The following is an 18,966-nucleotide window of genomic DNA, read 5'->3' on the forward strand; positions in this document are numbered from 1 at the left end:
ACATCAGCTCACAGCTCTCATGTAGTTGTTCACTGAAAAGATAACAGGAGTTGGAATCCACTTCCATTTAGAGTGACAATTCACAGCACAAACACAGTTGAAGGTTTCTTGGCCCAACCAGCTCCTAACAAGTAGAAAGGTGCAGGCACTGAGCTGTCCACTCTCTTGTCATGTCAATACCCTAGGAGAAGGGTTGTATGGGACACAGCAAGATGTATGTTGCCCTTATCATTCTGTCCACAAACAGGGAACATCAGTGTTCAGCAATGACACTGATACACTCCAGACTGCTATGAGAGCCTATAGCAGGTTGAGCTAGAGGAGCACTAGAATCTATTGTGCTATTTAAGTCCCATGGAGACAGTGATGAATTGTTTGTACCAATCCTGGAGAGCTGACCAGACACTGATGAAGGGTTTTTGTTAATAGGAATCATTCACTAAATACTAGAATGGAGAAAACCAGGGATGTAAATTGAACCTGGAATGACCCTTTCCCAGATCATGTGGCTAAATTCAATTATTTATACTTCTGACTTATACAGCTACATCTTTGACTACATGTCATACATATATGTCTGTATCTGTAGGACTTAGGTTATATGAGCCTAAAGTAATACAGGTATCTTCAATTTCCATTTTTCTGTAGTATTTTAGGTGATTAGAAGAAAAGCTGCTATTGCTCAGTAATTACTTGCTCCAATATATATGCTCTGCAAAAGAAACAAAAATTAACGGGTATTTAAAGTTAAACTCATTTTCCATTTGCCCCTAAATCCCTGAAGGAAAATCAGAAAACCTGGCAGGAATTTCAACCAGTGTTTAAAGTTCTGATTATCTGACACATCCACAAGCTCATATTTCATCATGCCTGTTATTCCTCCTTCTCCAGTCTTATTTGCAGAAAAAACAAGGGCTACCAAATGTATAATTTGTTCCTACAAAACTACAATACCAGAAACAGAAACAAAGCAAAACCACAAAGGAAGCCACTTTCTCCAAGTGCAGATGTCAGTGCTTACAGTTTTTCATAATTAGAGTTAAATAAGCTGTTCCACTGAGAAGTTTGATATGGTTGCCATGTTAGAGCTTGACAGCATTTTTCCAGAGCTGCATTCTGTCCATCACTGTCATATTCTTGCACTTCAGCAGCACAGTCCTTAACAGTTGCTGCAGGGAGATAGCGACAATTCAGTTATTACTTTTGTGACTAGCCAAAAATCCTGCATAAACATTTTTACAAATATATTCACATATATATAAAGCATAAATATATTGCATATATATTTATATCTGATTGCCCTTTGCAGTTATTCCAAAAGATTGTGTTATATTCCCTTGCCCTAGAAAACAAAATTTTCAGCTTTTACTGATTTACAAAATATTACACATGTAGCGCTTCCTATTTTTATTCTCTCCAAAAGGATGGATAGTTTCCTTTAGGAGGGAGGAAAAAAGAAAAAGGAAAGCTAAGCATTTTACTGTAAATCTGCAACACTACAAGAAATAATTTAACAGAATAATTACATATGTTTCCTTTTCTCTCTACTACAGGTTTAAACTGAATATACTCCAAGTCACTGCAACAGGTACTTTGTTTCAGAGCAGGAGGCACAGCTTTCCAACAGCAAGCACATTCACCACTACATTTGATTGAGTGGTTAATGCTTTCCGAGCATTCTGAGATAGACAGGGTCAACCATAACTCTCTGAGATATTATACATTTTATGAAGACAGAGTAAAATGTGGTAAGAGGGACAGATAAATGCAGTGCAGTAATGACAGGAGAAAATACATCATTGAGCATATAAACTAAGATCTATTCACAGCCAGTGGCAGCACATTAAGACAGAGCCTAAAGAACAATTTCATGCCCGAGCTTCATTTGCAATTCCCTGCTTTGGACATAGAGCAGAGAGAAAATATGTTAAAAGAAAAACAAAAATCCCACAGAGTAAAGAAATTCACACCTCATTTCTAAATTATCCCCATGCCATTTTTATCGAGGCCTGTGCTCTTTTTCCAATAGCACGTGTGTCAGTGAGGTCTCATTAATAGTGACTCCCAAGGAAAGCATATTTCAAAGCTGTGTCTATAAGTATTAAAACCACCAAGAGCAATTACAGACACAGAAGTATCTGTTTGTCTTCTCTTTCCAGCAAGGGTAGACTCAAGAGGACTAGTCACAATCAAGAAACACTGATCAAATAAAAGATGCCAAGGAAAAGTAACCTACTAAATCCAGTTGTTACTCATTAAAATTGTTCTAAAAGACTGATTTAATGCTGCAAAATTCTTACTCTGAAGAAATAACAATCAGCTCTCAGATTTTCCACTCACAGACAAGTATGGAATTCCTCAGATGAACTGTTCATTACAAACCGTTCATTCGCAGAGAGCCTCGCACTTCACAGAAGCTGATCCATTTCTGTACTTCCCTGATAAGCTTTTTTGTATCAATTGGTATAAGCTTAACATTTTTATCTTGACAAAACAATGAACTGAATTAATTTGGGGAAGGGAAGAACACACAGCTTTTACCAAGTTTGCACATTGATACACCTAGCAGCAAAAAATTGGAGTTGAGGTGATAAAGGGAAACTGCAATCTGTTTACTCATCCACTACATTAATTCCCTGTTAAGCTGACCCAAGATGACTTCTTTGCCCAGTCAATTTAGTGCCAAGTAAAGTCAGCAGAGTATGGTATCATCTGCGTGTGGTAGGCTCACGCATGGAGAAGGGCAGAGTATTTTGTCCAGAGAGTCCTCAGAAAACATCAACCTCTAATGGCTCTTGTTGCCCAATATAGAATCATAGAATAGTTAGGGTTGGAAAGGACCTTAAGATCATCCAGTTCCAACCCCCCTGCCATGGGCAGGGACACCTCACACTAAACCATGTCACCCAAAGCTCTGTCCAGCCCAACCATGAACGCCGCCAGCAGTTCAAGTTATATAAACAGGTATACATATAGGTCCTGGTTTTCAAAAACACTGAAAAGGTAGATTCCTCCAAACCTGGTAGTGGAGTACACACTGTTAATGCCACGATACATTTTCAGAGCTAGCAGGAGCTGTGCTCTTAAAATATTTACTTATATATGACACGAGCCGTTACATTTCATCTTCACACAGTTGCTTACCTTGTCTGGAGTCCTGAGCCTGGACTGGAGAATCAGTGGCATCTCCCAGTAACTGTGAGAGTTTCCTTTTTCTGCCTGATGCTGCAGAAATACTTTTTTAAAAGCACACGTTGCATTAGTCATTTATAAGTTTAAATACAGATATTACAGAATCATAACAGCAGAACATCCAGGTATCTCATTCTAACTGTACTGTCATTCAAATTCTCGTTTGCCAGGGGAGGAGATCGTTGTTGGCTTTTGAAACTGAATTATGCAATTTTTTCCTTCCAAAACACAAATTGGGTTTGGTTTTTCTTTCTTTTCATTTCATATGAATAGAGAAGCTCATCCTTTTCAAAAACTTAGTGCATAAACAGCGGGGGTTTACTGTTTCCTGACATTTGCATTAAAATCTCAGCTTTATCTTGAATAATTGTAGTGCACCAAGTACGAACCCACTGTTCTTCTTATACAGAAAACACTTGTAGCAGTTAGACTAATGCCTTAATAAAAAGATCTCGAGGGGCAACTGCTGGGTAACAGTCCCCCCTTTCCCAGAGAGTGAGATTTTATAAAATGCCCCTTTGTGCAAAGGGAGAAAAAATATTCCAAAGATTTTATATATCATAACATGTAAATTAGAATATCCTGACAGATGGTCACTCCTTCTGGGTGGGGGAATAAAAAGGCAAACTCCAGGTCTTGGTCAGACCCAGCAGGTATTCAAATTCAGGTTTCTCCACAAAGAGAAGAAAAGCCTGCCCACCACATTAATTTTGGTTGGTTTTCTGGGCTTGTTCCAAAGTTCCACATTTGGTCAAGAAGTGTTTTGTACCTTAAGTTCAAATAATCAATGCATTCCCTCAAAAAAGAACAGAATTTTGGCTAACTGGCATCTTCGACTGGAAAACAAAGAACACAAACAGCTCCACTGAGAAACCCACGCCCAGCTTCTTTCCCCACATCACAAGTAACATGTAATTGAGCTCTGTACATGACACAGAGCATCTGCAAGACCAGGACTAACACCGATGAATTCACATTTCTCACACTTTAACCAGAGGGAGCCCCCTCTGGCATGCATCAGTTAATTCATTCTTACTAGGTATCATGGTTGGATGCTTGCACCAGTCAGTGTATTTTAAATAATTAAGCATCCACAACACGCTGGTGTGTGAATATGGCAGATGATATTTGAATATAATTTAACTTGCTTACATAGATATGATACCGGGTTTTCTATATCTCTCAGGTCACTTGTCAACACACAAGATCCTTATGGACATATCCCTACAATAGGTATTGTAAAACACCTGAATACTTTTATACTCCAGTTATGAATCACCTGTTGATCCCTCCTTAGCCTTCTAATGTTTTAAGAATGGAAATCCATTTCTACTTCCAATCTGAATTTTTGATACAGAAACTTCAACCAAAAGTGTCTCAAAAATGCCTAAACACTGCCATCCTGTGGAAAACCCTACACCCACAGGGATTTTTACCAGTCTTAAACCATGTGTTCTACCAGGTCTTTTTTTTCTGTATCTGCCTCATCCGTTGCATTAAAAGCTTTATCATTTACCCAGAAATCTGAGACGCATTTGGCTGAAAGTATGAATAATTAAAACCCAAACAGCTGGAGGATGTAGCATGATTGCAAGGAGTCGCAGCATTTCCTGTATTCAGGCAGTAGCCTTGGGGGATGGTGCAAGGATGCCCACTGGCACTGGAGTCAGAGTCAGTCTCCATGAACCTGCAGGGAAGCCTGCTGGGTATCACAGCAGATGGGCATGGGAGTGGAGGCTGCAGCCCACTGGGCCACATACTGTTGTACCATAGGGCTGCAAGAAGTAAACAGACAAGAAAGTAAGGATGAGGAACAGGAGCTGCAGACTTTCCTATGAGCTTGGGAGAGGTTGAATGTATGTGACCTACCCTGCAGCTGTGGCGGAGAACACGGTTCCGATCCAGAGTCTGGTGGGGAGTCTGGCAACTGGCTTTGCCTAGGGATGAAAGAGAGATTTTCATTTCTACTGGCAGAAGACACGGAGGATGACCACAGAGCAGCACTGAAAGCAGCTGGAGGGGAACCACTACTCACAAGTCTTCAGAAAGCATTGCTCACTGTGGTTGCTGCTGTTTCTCACAGGAGCAACATCACTTACACTTCATCAGACTATCTCCCATGGCCCTCCACCTCTCTCCCAGGCAGGGACACCCCATCCCTTCCAGCTCCTGCCCAAACTCCCCTCCACAACTCACTGGCTTCAATCCTCCTTCCTTCCCATGAGCAGTTCTTCATTTACCTCTGGGCGCAATAGCAACTGTGAACACACAGAGCTCACAAGGGCTTTAAACCCATTCTCTGCAAGCTATAGGGTAAGGATCTATAGCATCTTCATCCACCGCTAGGCTTCTTCGGACTTTAGTTTGGCCAAAGCACTCTCTGTCTCTGTCAGATAGATGGTAGCAAGTCCCACCTTATAGGTGCAGCCCAGATGCAGCGGGAAGCAGGGGCTGCTGCACAATTGAGAAGCGTGTCTGCCCGTCTGGAAGCAAGAGCTCTTACAAGCTCACCAAAAAATACAGACGCTTAATGAGGGGTTTCTACAGGTGACAAGCACCCTTCCGCCTGTTCAGTCCAGGGCCCCCGTCCTGCCCCGGGGGAGATGCTCCGAGGGGATCGAGGGCCGTGAGCAACCCACGCCGGACCCGAGTAAGGAGCGAGAAGAAGCCGTGGTGCAGCGCACCGCCTTCCCCGGCGGCTGTGGGAGGGGCTGAGTGTGAGGAGCGGCGGCTGTACGGGAGGAAAGAACAGTGCTCTGTTTGCAGAGCCTCCAACAGGCTGGGAAGGGAAGGATGTTTCCCTGGCTGAGTTCTCTCTGTACGCGAGTCAGTGATCAGAAGTTTGTGTTAATGGGTAACAGTCAAAATCTGACTCTCGGGCTCTCTTGCCCACCAGAAAGGGTGCTCACGAAGTGCGGATCCGTGCAGCACCCATGCGGTACTGTCGTCCGACAGCTTCCACATCTCCTGCCACGAAAACACCTGCCGAGGGACACCGAGTGCTGTGCCGGATTCAGATAGAGCTGGGCTGCTTTCCTCGGCGTACGTAAGGTTACGCGACCAAGATGTTCATCTCCCACTTCACTTGCTACACACTGGAAAGCAGGGCCACCTCCACAGCAGCTCAGGGTTGTTGGCAGCGAGAACTGCACACAAGGATCGCTCAGCGCTCTGTATGAAGCGATTTCCACTCGTGTCACAGCACCTTCAAACTGCCGGTGGGAGCGCTACAGGGAGGAGGTGCAGAGGCAAGGGATGGGAAGGCAGCCATGCTCTGAGAGTCATTATGAGAGCTGGGGACTGGAGGCATGACAGAGGAATCCTGGCTGTGAACCAAGAAATTCTAAGTGATCCACAGCCACCTCCTTGCCAAACCCCATTGCCAAGCAGCAGAGATTTACATTTTAACACCTCTGCTTGGAAAGGTCATTGTGGAAGGCCAAACAACTTAAGTGTGCTCTGTGGTTTTTAGCACTCACTGTTCTGTTAGTCAAACAGGTAGATCTCTGAAAACACACCCTCTCCTGTTTCCTTTCTAAAGAACTTCAAGTACACTGCTCTGTACAAGAACAGGCCAGCCCATATTTTACTGTGCAGCTTTCTCCTGATTTTCAGGCAGGAATTGAATGTTTCCTTGTGTCCAGCTGACACCAGCTGACACCAAGAGATTTGCCCTCATCTCTAACAGATAGCCCCTTCAGATGTATGAGGGTTTGAAAGAAGGTTCTTGATTATTTACTGTTTGGTACATAGCTTGATTATATTGTATCATATCTCCTTGTGATACTCTGGTTTGCTTTCACACTTACAGTCTTTCTCCTATTTGACACTGTGTGAAGGATTACTCTCTTACAGTGAGACCTGGAATTACCCCACAGTTTGAACTAGGCCAAATCCTTCATCAAGCTCACTGCAACACACAGATGTTCCCACACCACATACCACTGAATTTCTTCTGCACTGAAAATAGGAGCATCCTAAGTCAATACCAGACCGGTACAGAGAAACAATGCTCCTGTCTCCAGTCAGTTGACAGCACAGGTCTCTCACAACCACTTTAAATTCTCCAGTCCATGATGGTGCTTTCAAAGCAGCTTAGGGAGAGAAAATCCTAATCCCTGCCCTCTAAAGGAACTACAGAGGGTTTCTCTGTTACAGTAGGAATAGATGGACATTCAAGAAATGGACTTTAAACCCTTTCAGGTATTCCTATGAATTGTAGGCTCAAACACTGCTCTGTAGCACTATCTGAAAAGCAAGGGTTTAAGTTAGCATGTTAGGCTAAAAATGCTAGGGCAGAGAAGGGATGACAGACATGTAGTGGGGCACATCTCCTTTACTAAGGGCCAGTGTTCTGGCAGAAGTTGAATAAAATAAAACTGCTTATAGGGGCATCCATCATATTCAGAAAGCAGACATGTTCCCACATACACAGCAAATATTTTAAGCATCAATGGAAAATGTCCATCACCTGATTTTCATTCTACTGTTTCTACTTCAGGTTTTGTATTGCTGAGTTTGGACGCAATGTAAGAACAGTTTCATTTTTGGTCACAGCCTGTTACTCTTGATGCGCCTTTCTGTATTAGGTAACGGTACCACTACTGGTTTCCTAACACGCCACATCCACAACCCTGCATTTTGGATTAGCTTCAGCTACGTGATTACTCCTAAAAATACATTTAAAAATTCTATGTTAGAATAATCTTTAATTTCCTTCAAAACAAATTTTATGATGCTTTTAAATGCCTACTGTGTCTACCACTCTAAACATTGTTTGCAACTTTGAATAAAGTAGAAAGTTAGCAAACATTTCAATTACTTTTTATTTATTTATTTGTTTTCCCTGTGGGATACTTGATCTGTAGCTACTGATTCCAAATGTGCTTTGTAAAAATTAAAAACATACATCCGTAAAAGTTTAAAACTTCCCTTCCACACATTCAGTTCACGTTCCTGGTTTCAAACACTGCCTTTGGTACTCAATTTCTGCTTGAGGTTAGGGTATTTCAGTAGAATACAGAGACAGGCACTTTCTAGGAGAAAGAAAGCATTCAGAAATACAGCGGTAGTAGGGATATGTGTCCAGGTTAGAACTTTACTGAAACTGGTATTGTGCTTTTTGAGGAAAAAATATTGTGCTGTTTAAATGAGGCTGCATTACAGACATAGTGTAACAATCAAATACCTTCTTAGGAAAGGCCACAGCCACCCTTTTTCTCCTTTCACCACTCAAGATTAAACTATAGCAGCAGGAACAGATGAGGAAATCTGATGAGAAACTGATGAGGTGCTATATATATATAGAATATGGTGATATATATATATATGGAAGCTTTTAATATTTTTCTCCTTTGACACATTTTGGCAAGTTCCTTTATGAGATTCTACTCTCTTTATGCACAAAGTCTGCAACACAAATACTTCATAACTTTACTTTTATAGATCTAATGATTCAGTAAATGTTCTTCTAAATCCCATAATTAATGAAGAGTAACTGTGGCGTCAGTTTAAAGTGCTGATGAGCCTCCAAACCCATAGCAGCTGCACAGGTTTTCTTGCATGTAAATACTTTGTAGCACTGCAACTGTAATAGCAAACATAGTTAAGCTACATAGTAGCATATATATAGACCTTTTATGTATCTGCTGTTTCGTGTATAAAAGCAAAAGAATAACATTTTAAAGCTGTCATACAGGAATTCAGTAATCTGTTGAACCTGAAATACGTTTAGTCACTAAAAATAAAGGTTATGTATATTTATATACAACAATCTCTTCATTCTTCTTTACTTTTATAGTGTGGGCAGAGGGAGAATCAACTCATTCATGATTTAGAGCATGTAAAAGCCTACCTAGCCCACTACGAGTAAATATGTGTGCTGCTGAGTGCGCCTGGAACCAAAAATCCCGTTTCATTGTTTTTAAAACATCACCTCTTGCTCTGCCTCTTGGCAAGTGCAAGTGTCAGCCTGTTAATACTATTTTGCATCAAACAAGAGTCATCTGACAGTTATCTAGATGAAAGATTTGGAGTCGAAGCCTTTGACAGATCTGTGCTGCATGACTTCCCACCCTTGGCCAAAAGACCCTTTGCATTATGTATCCTTTGTACCTCTTAAAGTCAGCCTCAGAAGAGATTAATGGGTAGTTTCTCTGTTCTAAATGGAGCATTAGGATGAAAACAGTAGCCTGCTTCCCTCAAACTGGGGAGTTTCTGTCATTCTCTCAATTTATTATACATTAGTCTCACATCACTTATTCTGTACATAAACACTTAAAGGAATGTTAAAATAACAACTTTGCATTTACTATCGTAATTAGTGCAATGGTTGTGAATTATCTCAGACTTCATTATCATTCATTCTGTCGAACAAGATGACAGTATTTCCACCACTGTCTGTAATTCATTTTTCCAACTCTTCTTACACAGCTTCAAGTGACAATATCAAGAGAGCCACAGCCCACTTGAAACTCAGATTTCAGGTCTGTTGTGTTCAGATTTTATCATGGCATTAATGAAAACAGTTTGAGAGTTGTCACTAAGGAGAAGAAGTACCTCTTGCTGTAATACTTACAAAGTTCCAAACTCTACATCACTACTGATGAATTCTTCCAGCATACTTGTATCCACCATGGGATTCTCCAAGGCTCCACGGACATCTTGTCCTAAAATTAAAAGCATCAAAAAGAAATTATGAGAATGGAATTCAGAGGGACTAAGCTGCCCACTCTTCTACACAAATGAAAACCAAATCCATCCCATCTTGTGTGCAACATGTGGGTTTATTCCTTCTAGGAGAAGGGATATTGGGAAATGAAGAGTAAATGAGGGTGTGCAGGGGAAGGTGAAGATGACAGAGCAGCACCAGGCAAATACCCATTCATGCATGGATTTAAGGCTTCGGGGAATTCCCACAGCAAGAGGATGAAGGGCCCCAGCCTGCCACTGGAATAGGCAGGTTTGAATCTCACATCATCCCGTTACACTGGGATCAGAACAGGTGACTGAGGCAAATCCCAGACATTGTCTCACACTTCTTGCATTAGTACTATGAGTTAGTTGCTGAAATAGTTTAAAAATCCACCATCCTGCGCTTGAAGAAAGCACAAACAAAGCCTTAGAAACATTTGATTGGTGGCTTCCTTTTATTCTCCCAGAAAGAACAGCCCACTGACATGTTAAACGTATTAAGGAACGGAAAGGTTCCGTACTTTGCCCTTTGTTGCTTGGTAACCCAAGGCTATAAGCAGATTTATGATTATAAAGTCTCTGGAATTCCTGACAACTTCTGCAGAAAGTCAGCCGGAACTCTCTGAAACACCAAACCGGACAGAGCTGCTTTGCAGGCTCCCACCCCTCCCACCAGCCCGCCATGAACACGGGTGTGACCAGCCAGAAACCAAACCAGATAAGGACCAAGAAGTTCCTGCTCTCCCTGGCAGGCAGCAGTGCTGCAGGGGGCACTGTCCTGCAGCTGCACAAGATGAAATGGACTGGCCTGTGCATCCAGAGTGGCAGGGCTGTCCAAAGTGTCTGACAACAATAGAGCAGAGCAGGGCAGGAGAACACAAAAGGTTAATCACCATCACGCTGCACAGGAGCTGAAACTGCCCTTGGTGATTTTCCTAGTGTCAGACGTGTGCACGGTAGGAAGTCATACCACAAAATTTCTTCTGTTCTTCTCCTGATGTCTCTACCTGACATGGTTCCTCCTTGATCTGGTGTTTAGACATGACTTAACTGCAAGCAGTATTTAAAAATCTACTTCCACCACCTTGCACAGGAATTCCCTTATGTGTCTGTCAATATATAAATTCATGTTGCTAATAGACACCTCCTTAATTGCTCTGTGATCACAGACTAATCTGAGCATCATTTGCTTATTGCTGCTGCAGACACAGTTTCGGCTGCCTTTCACTGCGAGATAGCAACACATAGTTGTGTTACTAGGTATGATACCGCACGTCCTGGCATCCTAATACACCGGCGCTGTATGCAAACCTGTCCTCTGCATACCAGATTTAATAGGTGTAGTATATTTACTTGCCTTAGCAAAATTGTAACAGGGAAGTCTTGAAGTAGTAGCAAAGCACTTTCAAGATGATTTTGCAGAGTACAAAAAAGCCTGGCCTTCCTTAGCAGCCTTCCTCAAACTTGCTGGAATCAAATCTTTTTATTCTTCATGTCTGAATTTAGGATATCCTCCGTTAAACCTCAAACATTTCTCCTTTTGCTAAGGTAGTACACAGGAAAATTATTCAATCACCTTCTTTTGCCCAACTGGTCCTCCTGTTCAAAGTGCCCAGCCCTCCCACAGAATGACATAATTGTTACTAACATGAGGTCAGAGATCAGATACAATGGTTTTCAGATACAGATGAATCAGATACAGATGGTTTTCCTGTACCACAAAGCCAAGAATTCCTTATTTTGACCAAAGTCAGACACAAGCAAATCAAACAAGGACAGGGCCTTTAAATATGGGCATCCCACAGTCCAGAGATTAGTACACCAACATGTACCATTCCCTCTGAATCACTCCACTTCACATAAACAGTTAAATGGGTAGGAAAGAATGAGTAATTCTGTGCTGGGAAAGGAAGGAAGCATACCAGCGAGAAGATAGGCTACCACTGATGAAAGTTCAGGAGACAGAGGCACAAAAGAGCCAACATATTTGGGTGCTGTGTAAAACTTTCTTTTCTTTCTGGAAAATAAAGGTCAGTGGCACCATGTGCTTGCATTGGCACCTATTTCAGTGGAGGAGGAGCTGCTGGATCACATGCACATTTATTTAAAATCGTAGCATCCATTTCACAGGCATTTGATAACAGTGAGTACTTCATAGATATGGGTGGTAAACAAGGCAGTCGATCACCTGGGCATCAGGTGGCTGCAAGAGCAGAGACCTGTGTGTACAAGCCCTGCTGAGGGGCCGCTGTGACTACACGGCTTCCTGCTCAGACTGGCTAAGAGCTGCCAGAGCACATGCAGAGTCAGCAGCCTTTGTTTTCAGCTTGCACTCAGGGACCTCTACTCCCAGTCCACACTTCACACCACAGCGTGCCCAGACATATCTAAGAAGTCTACACTGGATGACACAAGCACCTTCAGTGTCACTGAACAGAGGATTGCAGCCACCCGAGAAACTGATGAAGGTGAAAGGCCATGACAGTGCTGTGGCTGGAGTTTCATCTACAGTTGTTTGCAGAATGGAGCCAGCGTTCAATGGAGGCAGTGTTTAATTGTATTTTTCCCATTTCTTTATAGGCTTGATATTCTGTTGTTCAGCCCCTTCAATCTTAAGTCTAAAACCTGTCAGATCTACCACTGGCTTCTCTTTCCCTGCCCATTCAATTGCCTGTCCTTATTCCCAGCCCCAGGTCCCCAAGGAGTAGTGAGAACTCCAGGCTCTTCATCTGACAGTTGCTTGCTTCATGTATCACTCTTTGGCACACATCCCCTTTCCTCTGGCCATGAGGCTCTCATCACCTGGCTCTTGAGCTTCACTCTACAGTTCTACAGCCAGCAGCCTCTATCCCAGAATAGCCTGCTTTGCTTAATTCTCCCGAACACTTCCATGCAGTGCCTTACATATATCTGCATTTAAATCAGTCACCTCCTTGTCAGTAATATCCCGATACGAAGTGAAGGATGGAGAACAGAGAACCAGAAAATTCTTACAGTAAGTTTTATATCTTTAATTGAGCAGCTGTTTCAGAGAAGGTCATTGTGAATTTGGCTTGAACCACAGCCATTACTCTCCAAGGATTGCCCAAATAACCAGGCTAAGTGGGTGCTCTTTCTGCAAAAGTAAATTCAGTCCACAGCCAATAAACTATTCTGTTAAACTTCTGGTATTGACTAAAACTCAATACTAAACTGACCATTTCTTGATATTAAAAGAGGATGTCAGGTAGTTCCCAGCCTAGCCCAACTACCTGTAGCAAGATCAGTGTCAAACACCAGCTACTCTATATGGGGAACAATCCTTAAATATAGCTTGAGGAGTAAAACTGGCACATAGAACACGGTCAGTGCTCAGTAATGCCTACATGCTGAAATTAAAATCTCATGTTTGCTACAAGCACTTGCAACTCAAGGGAAATGTTTCTGCTTGAGAATTATTAACTGATTTTCATCTGAGGATACTTTACTACTAAAATAAGCCTCAGCATTTTAGGAGTTCCACCATATAAACTCAGTGGAAACTCCAGGTGAACTTCATTGACTTACACCAAGGGAAGTATTACTCATGAGGCTTATAGTTCCACAACTTCTTTCACACTGAAGAACTCCAAGCACGGGTCGCTATTTAAATTGTTCAAGATCACCCAGTACATTTTGACGGGAGCAGACCTGGGGTCACTGATAAAAGCTGCAAAGCCAGCAGAGCTGCGGACATGGACCTCAGGCACATGGCAGCCACAAACAGGAAGGGATTAAGGACAGAACAGCTGTAGCTGGCAGAGCCACAGCCAGCCAGATGTACCACAGCCAAGGTTACTCAACATTAAGAAGACCTATAACTCCCAGTGGTAACGAGTGAGCTTGCATTTGGTTTTTCCCCAGAGTAACATTTGCCAGAGAAACAAGTATTGCCATTTATATTTTAAATTTCTCATTTCATTTTTATTGGTGTTCCTATCTCTATCCTTAAAATGGAATGAGACACCTTTGGGTTTTAAGTGTTTTGTGTTTAACAGCATGTTTTTCTTGCTTTATTTACCAAGAGCTCTAAACTATAGTCCTTGTTGTCCATGCAGGAGCAGAAGTATAGAGAAAGGTGGTGATTCCACACAGAGACTTCTTCAGAACACAGAGAACACCAAGACCAAACACACACATTCCTCAATGTACCTTCCAACAACAACAGAAAAGAGAAGGCTGAATTTAACAGTGTCACAAAATCAGCCTTCATCCAAGTTTCTCAACCCACTGATAATGTCAAGAAGAATAGATTGCTTTGCTACACACAGACAGGCACAAGAGCTAACCAGCTCTGACCTTCCCTTGACAAATAGGAAGTTACTGATTCTAAAAGACAAATGTTTGATTAAAAATACTGATTTCAACAGAAATCACAGAAAAAACTTGCGAAGATGAAATCTCTAGTGCGGGACTGAAATGAGACAGAAAAAAAAGACAAGAACTTCCTGGAACAGCTGTGCAAAACCAGAAAAGCCATTTACTTGAATGACAAAAAGCCAAGGTCAAATCCCAGCCAGACTCATATCTGATCTAAGAGGTCTATTAACTATTGAAAGAAGTGATTGGCAGGAAAACAAACATTATCTTCCTTGAAAAAAATCCTTTTTCAGACTGTCTCCTCTCAATAATGCAAATGTGAGTTTATCTTACTAATAAGTGTCAAGACAAATATGCATTGTAAGAAACTAAACCATTTCAAATAATCTTACAAAACAGATCCATAAATATGTGCAACTGCCAGCTTATGTATTTGGAAGCCAAAACTGAACCACTGACCAAGCAGAGCCTTCCTCAGTGGCAGCATTCTCCACTTGGCATTGCAGGACTCAGCTTTTTTGTAGCCTTGAAACACCACATCCTAATGCTGCAATGACTAATCTCAGAGGCCACCAACTCAGCACTAGCAGTTTGTTGCTCTTGCCTTATGAGGTGGCCTTATAAATCCAACCCACAAGCCATAGCGCTAAGCTAGAGAGAGGCCATCAGTTAAAGCTGGCCCTACATTTAGTAAAGTTAACCCCTGCTTGAAGAGTGCAAACCCTGCTGTAAATCAGCTCTCTCCCTTTTCGTATTTACCTATGATTTAACAGCAAGAGGAGCCTAGCTAATGCCTGCTGAACGAAAGAATGATTAGCTCTTGTAGCTTTCACACATATCTAATCTGTGAACAGATAATGAAATTCAGTCACCTAACAGCATCCCTGCACGCTGCATGGTATTAGCAACCCTCTGTTATGTTCCAGCACTACACAGCAAAACCACACAACATTCCCAATGGAACATAACCTCCCAAGATGTTTCATTTTTCCTGCAGCTAAATGGAATTGACAGGGCTCCTCCTCCTCATGCTGGCCCAGACAAAAGTTCCACCAAACTACCTTCTAAAAAGAGTTAAATTAATAATTCTAGCATTACAATTAGTAATTCTAGTTAAAGAGCTCACACAGGTGAAATCTGAGATACCTTCTACCATCAAACTATCATTGTTATAAAAGCCAACAGAACGTAATCCATGCTCCATAAAAAGTCCTGTTTTCCAAATCAGTTTTTAAAAAACACTCTGATTCTGAGATACTTTAATTCATGTCAAACACTATTTTGAGTATGTAACAGCTATGCAATGTGGTACTTGAACAAATAGCTTGAGAAAAACAAACATTATGTTGCTGAAAGCAAAGCCAAGAAAGTTTGCTAGCTTTTGATCTCCGTGACTTAAAAGTGAACTTAAGAAACATGGTATTGATTTCCAGTATCACAGGAACAATTGCACAGGTAATAGAAAGAAAACAAATACGGGAAGAGAAGCTCGGAATAAAAAGGTTAATTTTAAAAAAAAAAAAAAAGTATAAACTGGAAAACGGAAAAAAAAGATTTAGCAAACATTAAAAAAAATGCGTAAGCCTTTGAACAGCCATTTTGAATCATGTTACAACAGGGCCTGAGCAATGCCATTTTATTACAGAATCTATTAGAAAGTAAATTGTGTGGTAAGAGAAAGGCAGATTGATGGAACCTGCTTGAATGTAACATATCTTTAGGAAAAACGCAGGATAGATCCCAGCCAAAAGACCAAAAAAAATAATCTAAGTTGAACTTCTCAGAAGGATCCAAGTATAGCACCCCAATGACCATTTTACTAATTATGATATTAGGGATAGAAAACCCTCTATAACCTGACATGATAGAGCAGGGAGGGAGTGCTCTAACCTCATGAAACTCACTAAGATTTCAGAAGTGGTAAATTTCAAGAAGACCTCAGCCACTTCCTGTTTTTTCTTCCTGGCAGTTACCACAGTGGTGCTGTGGGGTCTGCTGGGTTCACCTTCCCTTTGGTCTTCTGGTCAAAGTACAAAGAAAAAGGCACTGCAGCGCATCAGTACAATTTGCACTGTTTCATTCTGGTACTGCCTTACCTGATAGCTTTGTGTAAAAAGAGCTTAGGCCTTCAGAGCTCTTTTTCTTCCTCTTTTCTCCTTCAATTAAACCCAAACAATTACTGTATTTTCACTGCCATTGAAAATTGTTACAACTTCCTCTTAAAACTAGACTCTTACCTTCAAAGAACTGCTGCAAGGCCTCATTTTCCCCCACCACATCCATAAAAAGCCAGTAGAAGTGTTTTGCTTTTCTGCCGCTTGAAGAGTTTCACTGAGGAAAATGCACCGTCTCCCTTCCAAGCAATTATGAACAAGCTAAGGAACACATCATGGTTTTGTCTCAGGTTTCAATGACTTTGTCCCAGCAGATTCCACTCCTCGAGCCAGGGCTATACTTAAACTCTCCTGTATGTGAAGGAGAATCTGACAAGGCTCCTGAGGCAAGACGAAGGTAATGTACGTTCTTCCGTTCAGTATGTCTAATGTTCTTGGTTTAAGACCTTTGGTCCCAGTACTAACTATAATTACACATGCGCAAAATATACAGCAATAAAAATTACTTATCTTGTCTCTGTACTTTCTCACAGGTGATGCAATTAATATTACTGATGAAAGCAACAGCGATCAAAATTGCATGAGCAAAGCCAGCACCAGTTTCACTATATGTACTATATCCCATTTAAGCAGGTGAGCATCAAACTATCCAACTGCCCTAAAAAAAATTGCATCTCACAGTAGTTTAATTTCAGGGAAGCAGAACTTCTACATCATTATTAACAAAACAAAATTACAGATTAAATTGTTCATCTAAGGTAACACTGAAAAACGTATGGGAAAGCTGAACGTTTAACAAAGGTCTTTTGCAGCAAGTAACAAACCCCATTTCACTTTTCTTAAATTGATCTTTGTACACTGAAAATTGCCTGTTCTGTTACCCCTAAGCAAACAGGACGAAAATATTCAGACGTTTTGAGTGGACATCTTTAAAAGGAGGCATTTGACTATGAACAAAACCTTCACTGAAGTCAAGAAGTCTCAAATCACAGTTCTAATCCCCCTGCCACAGGGGGCCTTCCAACAAAGCCATTTCTGAAGCCATTTCTAAAGTAATTTTCTGAAGTAGTTATAGTCCCAGACAAGTAACTGCTGTGCAATTTTTACAAGCCCCAGGCACTAACAGTGACATAGGTTCTCATGATAGGCAGCTTTATATTAAAAATATAGAAAGTAATTTCAGGGAAGGGACTTAAGAGTCATTACCACTGAGATACATTGGGTGTATCTTTGTAGTACAAGAAAATCACCTCAGCATAATAAACTTCAGGTACCATTTATGTCTTGGCACTATCATGTCTAGAAAGGACCGCTCTCTCTGCTTGAATGAACAACACTTGTAATGTATTATTAAGAAGAACAATAGCTACCAGCTAGCATTTAACCTGCAGTTAAGCTAATCCTGGAAACAGTTCAATCTTATTACATAAATGAAGGATTAATAATCATTTAGAAAGCATTTGAGCCTAATGCAAAACATAATACCAACAAATACTTTGTTTTTTAAGACTGCAAAACCAGGCATTACTGAAAGAATAAACCACACTTTCACAGTTTAAGGTAGGTTTCTACAACAAGAAGCAGCACCCAGTGATAGGAAATTAATAAAAGTATTTCATAAGTACTGAAGTAGCCCAAGCTGGACATACTCCTTTATTAGTAAAATACTTCAGTTCAATTGCTTGCAAAGTGTTTTCAAGCACATACAAGCAACACAAGTATGGTATTAAATCTCACTGCTCATTCTGTGTACTTTTGTCAAACAGAGAACACACCAGTAAGACACTGATGAGTACTGCTGGTTTTGTTCAGCATCAAACAAAAAAATCTGCATCGAGATGCTTCTTGCTAAAGAACCAGCTACATAAACTTGCCTTTACTTCTCCTGTTTGTCAGTTTACCTGCCAATACTTTATCTGCAATTGATGTCATGATCAAGACCTTGTTTTTTCCCAAAAGGGCTTTTACACAGCATAACTAGCCCATGCCCACCACCATCTTTCTTGTAATAGAGTCAACTGTTTGCTTTCAGTTTAGACAATGCCAAGGGAAAAAGGACCCCTTGAATCTCAGGTGCCAAAGTAGCACTTCAACAGAAAAAGCATCTTCCTTAAGAAGCAATGATCGCTTTTTTATTCTCTTCATAGCAAAGTGTGTGTGTTTGTGAAGAAACTGGTAACATTATATGGAAATTATCATCAGCATGTTAAAGAAATCACAAAATGGATCTTTTCCAGTGTCAAGAACAGCTGTGGGATTTGATGTATAAAACACTGGAAACTGAAAACCCAAAAAAAGCAGGAGGAAAAAAAAAATAAAAGTAATCTAAGGGAATGAAAAAATTCCAATGAAAGAAAAATTAGAGAGGAAGAGACAGTTTTCAGAAGTCAGACAGGGCACGACAAGACAGATTTCTAAACAAAGAATGAGCAAGGAAATTTTATTGTTTCTTAATGTTTCAAAAGCACACTACTCCAGAGACAAGATGCCCATATTTATTGTGCTGTTGACTCTTCACTACGTCTGTTTCTTTTTTTACGCTGTTTTAAAATTGAAATTTGAAGGAGGTGATCCTGCCTCTCTGCTCTGTTCTCATGAGACCCCACTTAGTTTACAGTTCTGGTGCCCT

The 18,966-nt window shown here is 41.0% G+C and overlaps 1 protein-coding gene across 1 annotated transcript in view; it reads right to left on the reverse strand.

Annotated features, from left to right (window-relative positions):
• Window positions 1–16,506, reverse strand: part of MYRFL (myelin regulatory factor like) — a gene marked incomplete at both ends in the record, with an annotated part of 43,930 nt that extends 27,424 nt beyond the window's left edge. The window contains 6 exons of the mRNA XM_080610154.1: window positions 1,022–1,169; window positions 3,145–3,236; window positions 4,709–4,967; window positions 5,062–5,129; window positions 9,770–9,860; window positions 16,461–16,506. Of these exons, the coding sequence (XP_080466280.1) occupies window positions 1,022–1,169; window positions 3,145–3,236; window positions 4,709–4,967; window positions 5,062–5,129; window positions 9,770–9,860; window positions 16,461–16,506 (704 nt within the window). The remainder of the gene's footprint in view (window positions 1–1,021; window positions 1,170–3,144; window positions 3,237–4,708; window positions 4,968–5,061; window positions 5,130–9,769; window positions 9,861–16,460) is intronic.
• Window positions 16,507–18,966: the final 2,460 nt, after the last annotated feature.

The sequence above is a fragment of the Psittacula echo genome, assembly GCF_963264785.1.
Source record: "Psittacula echo genome assembly, chromosome: 1".
Lineage (NCBI taxonomy): Eukaryota > Metazoa > Chordata > Aves > Psittaciformes > Psittacidae > Psittacula > Psittacula echo.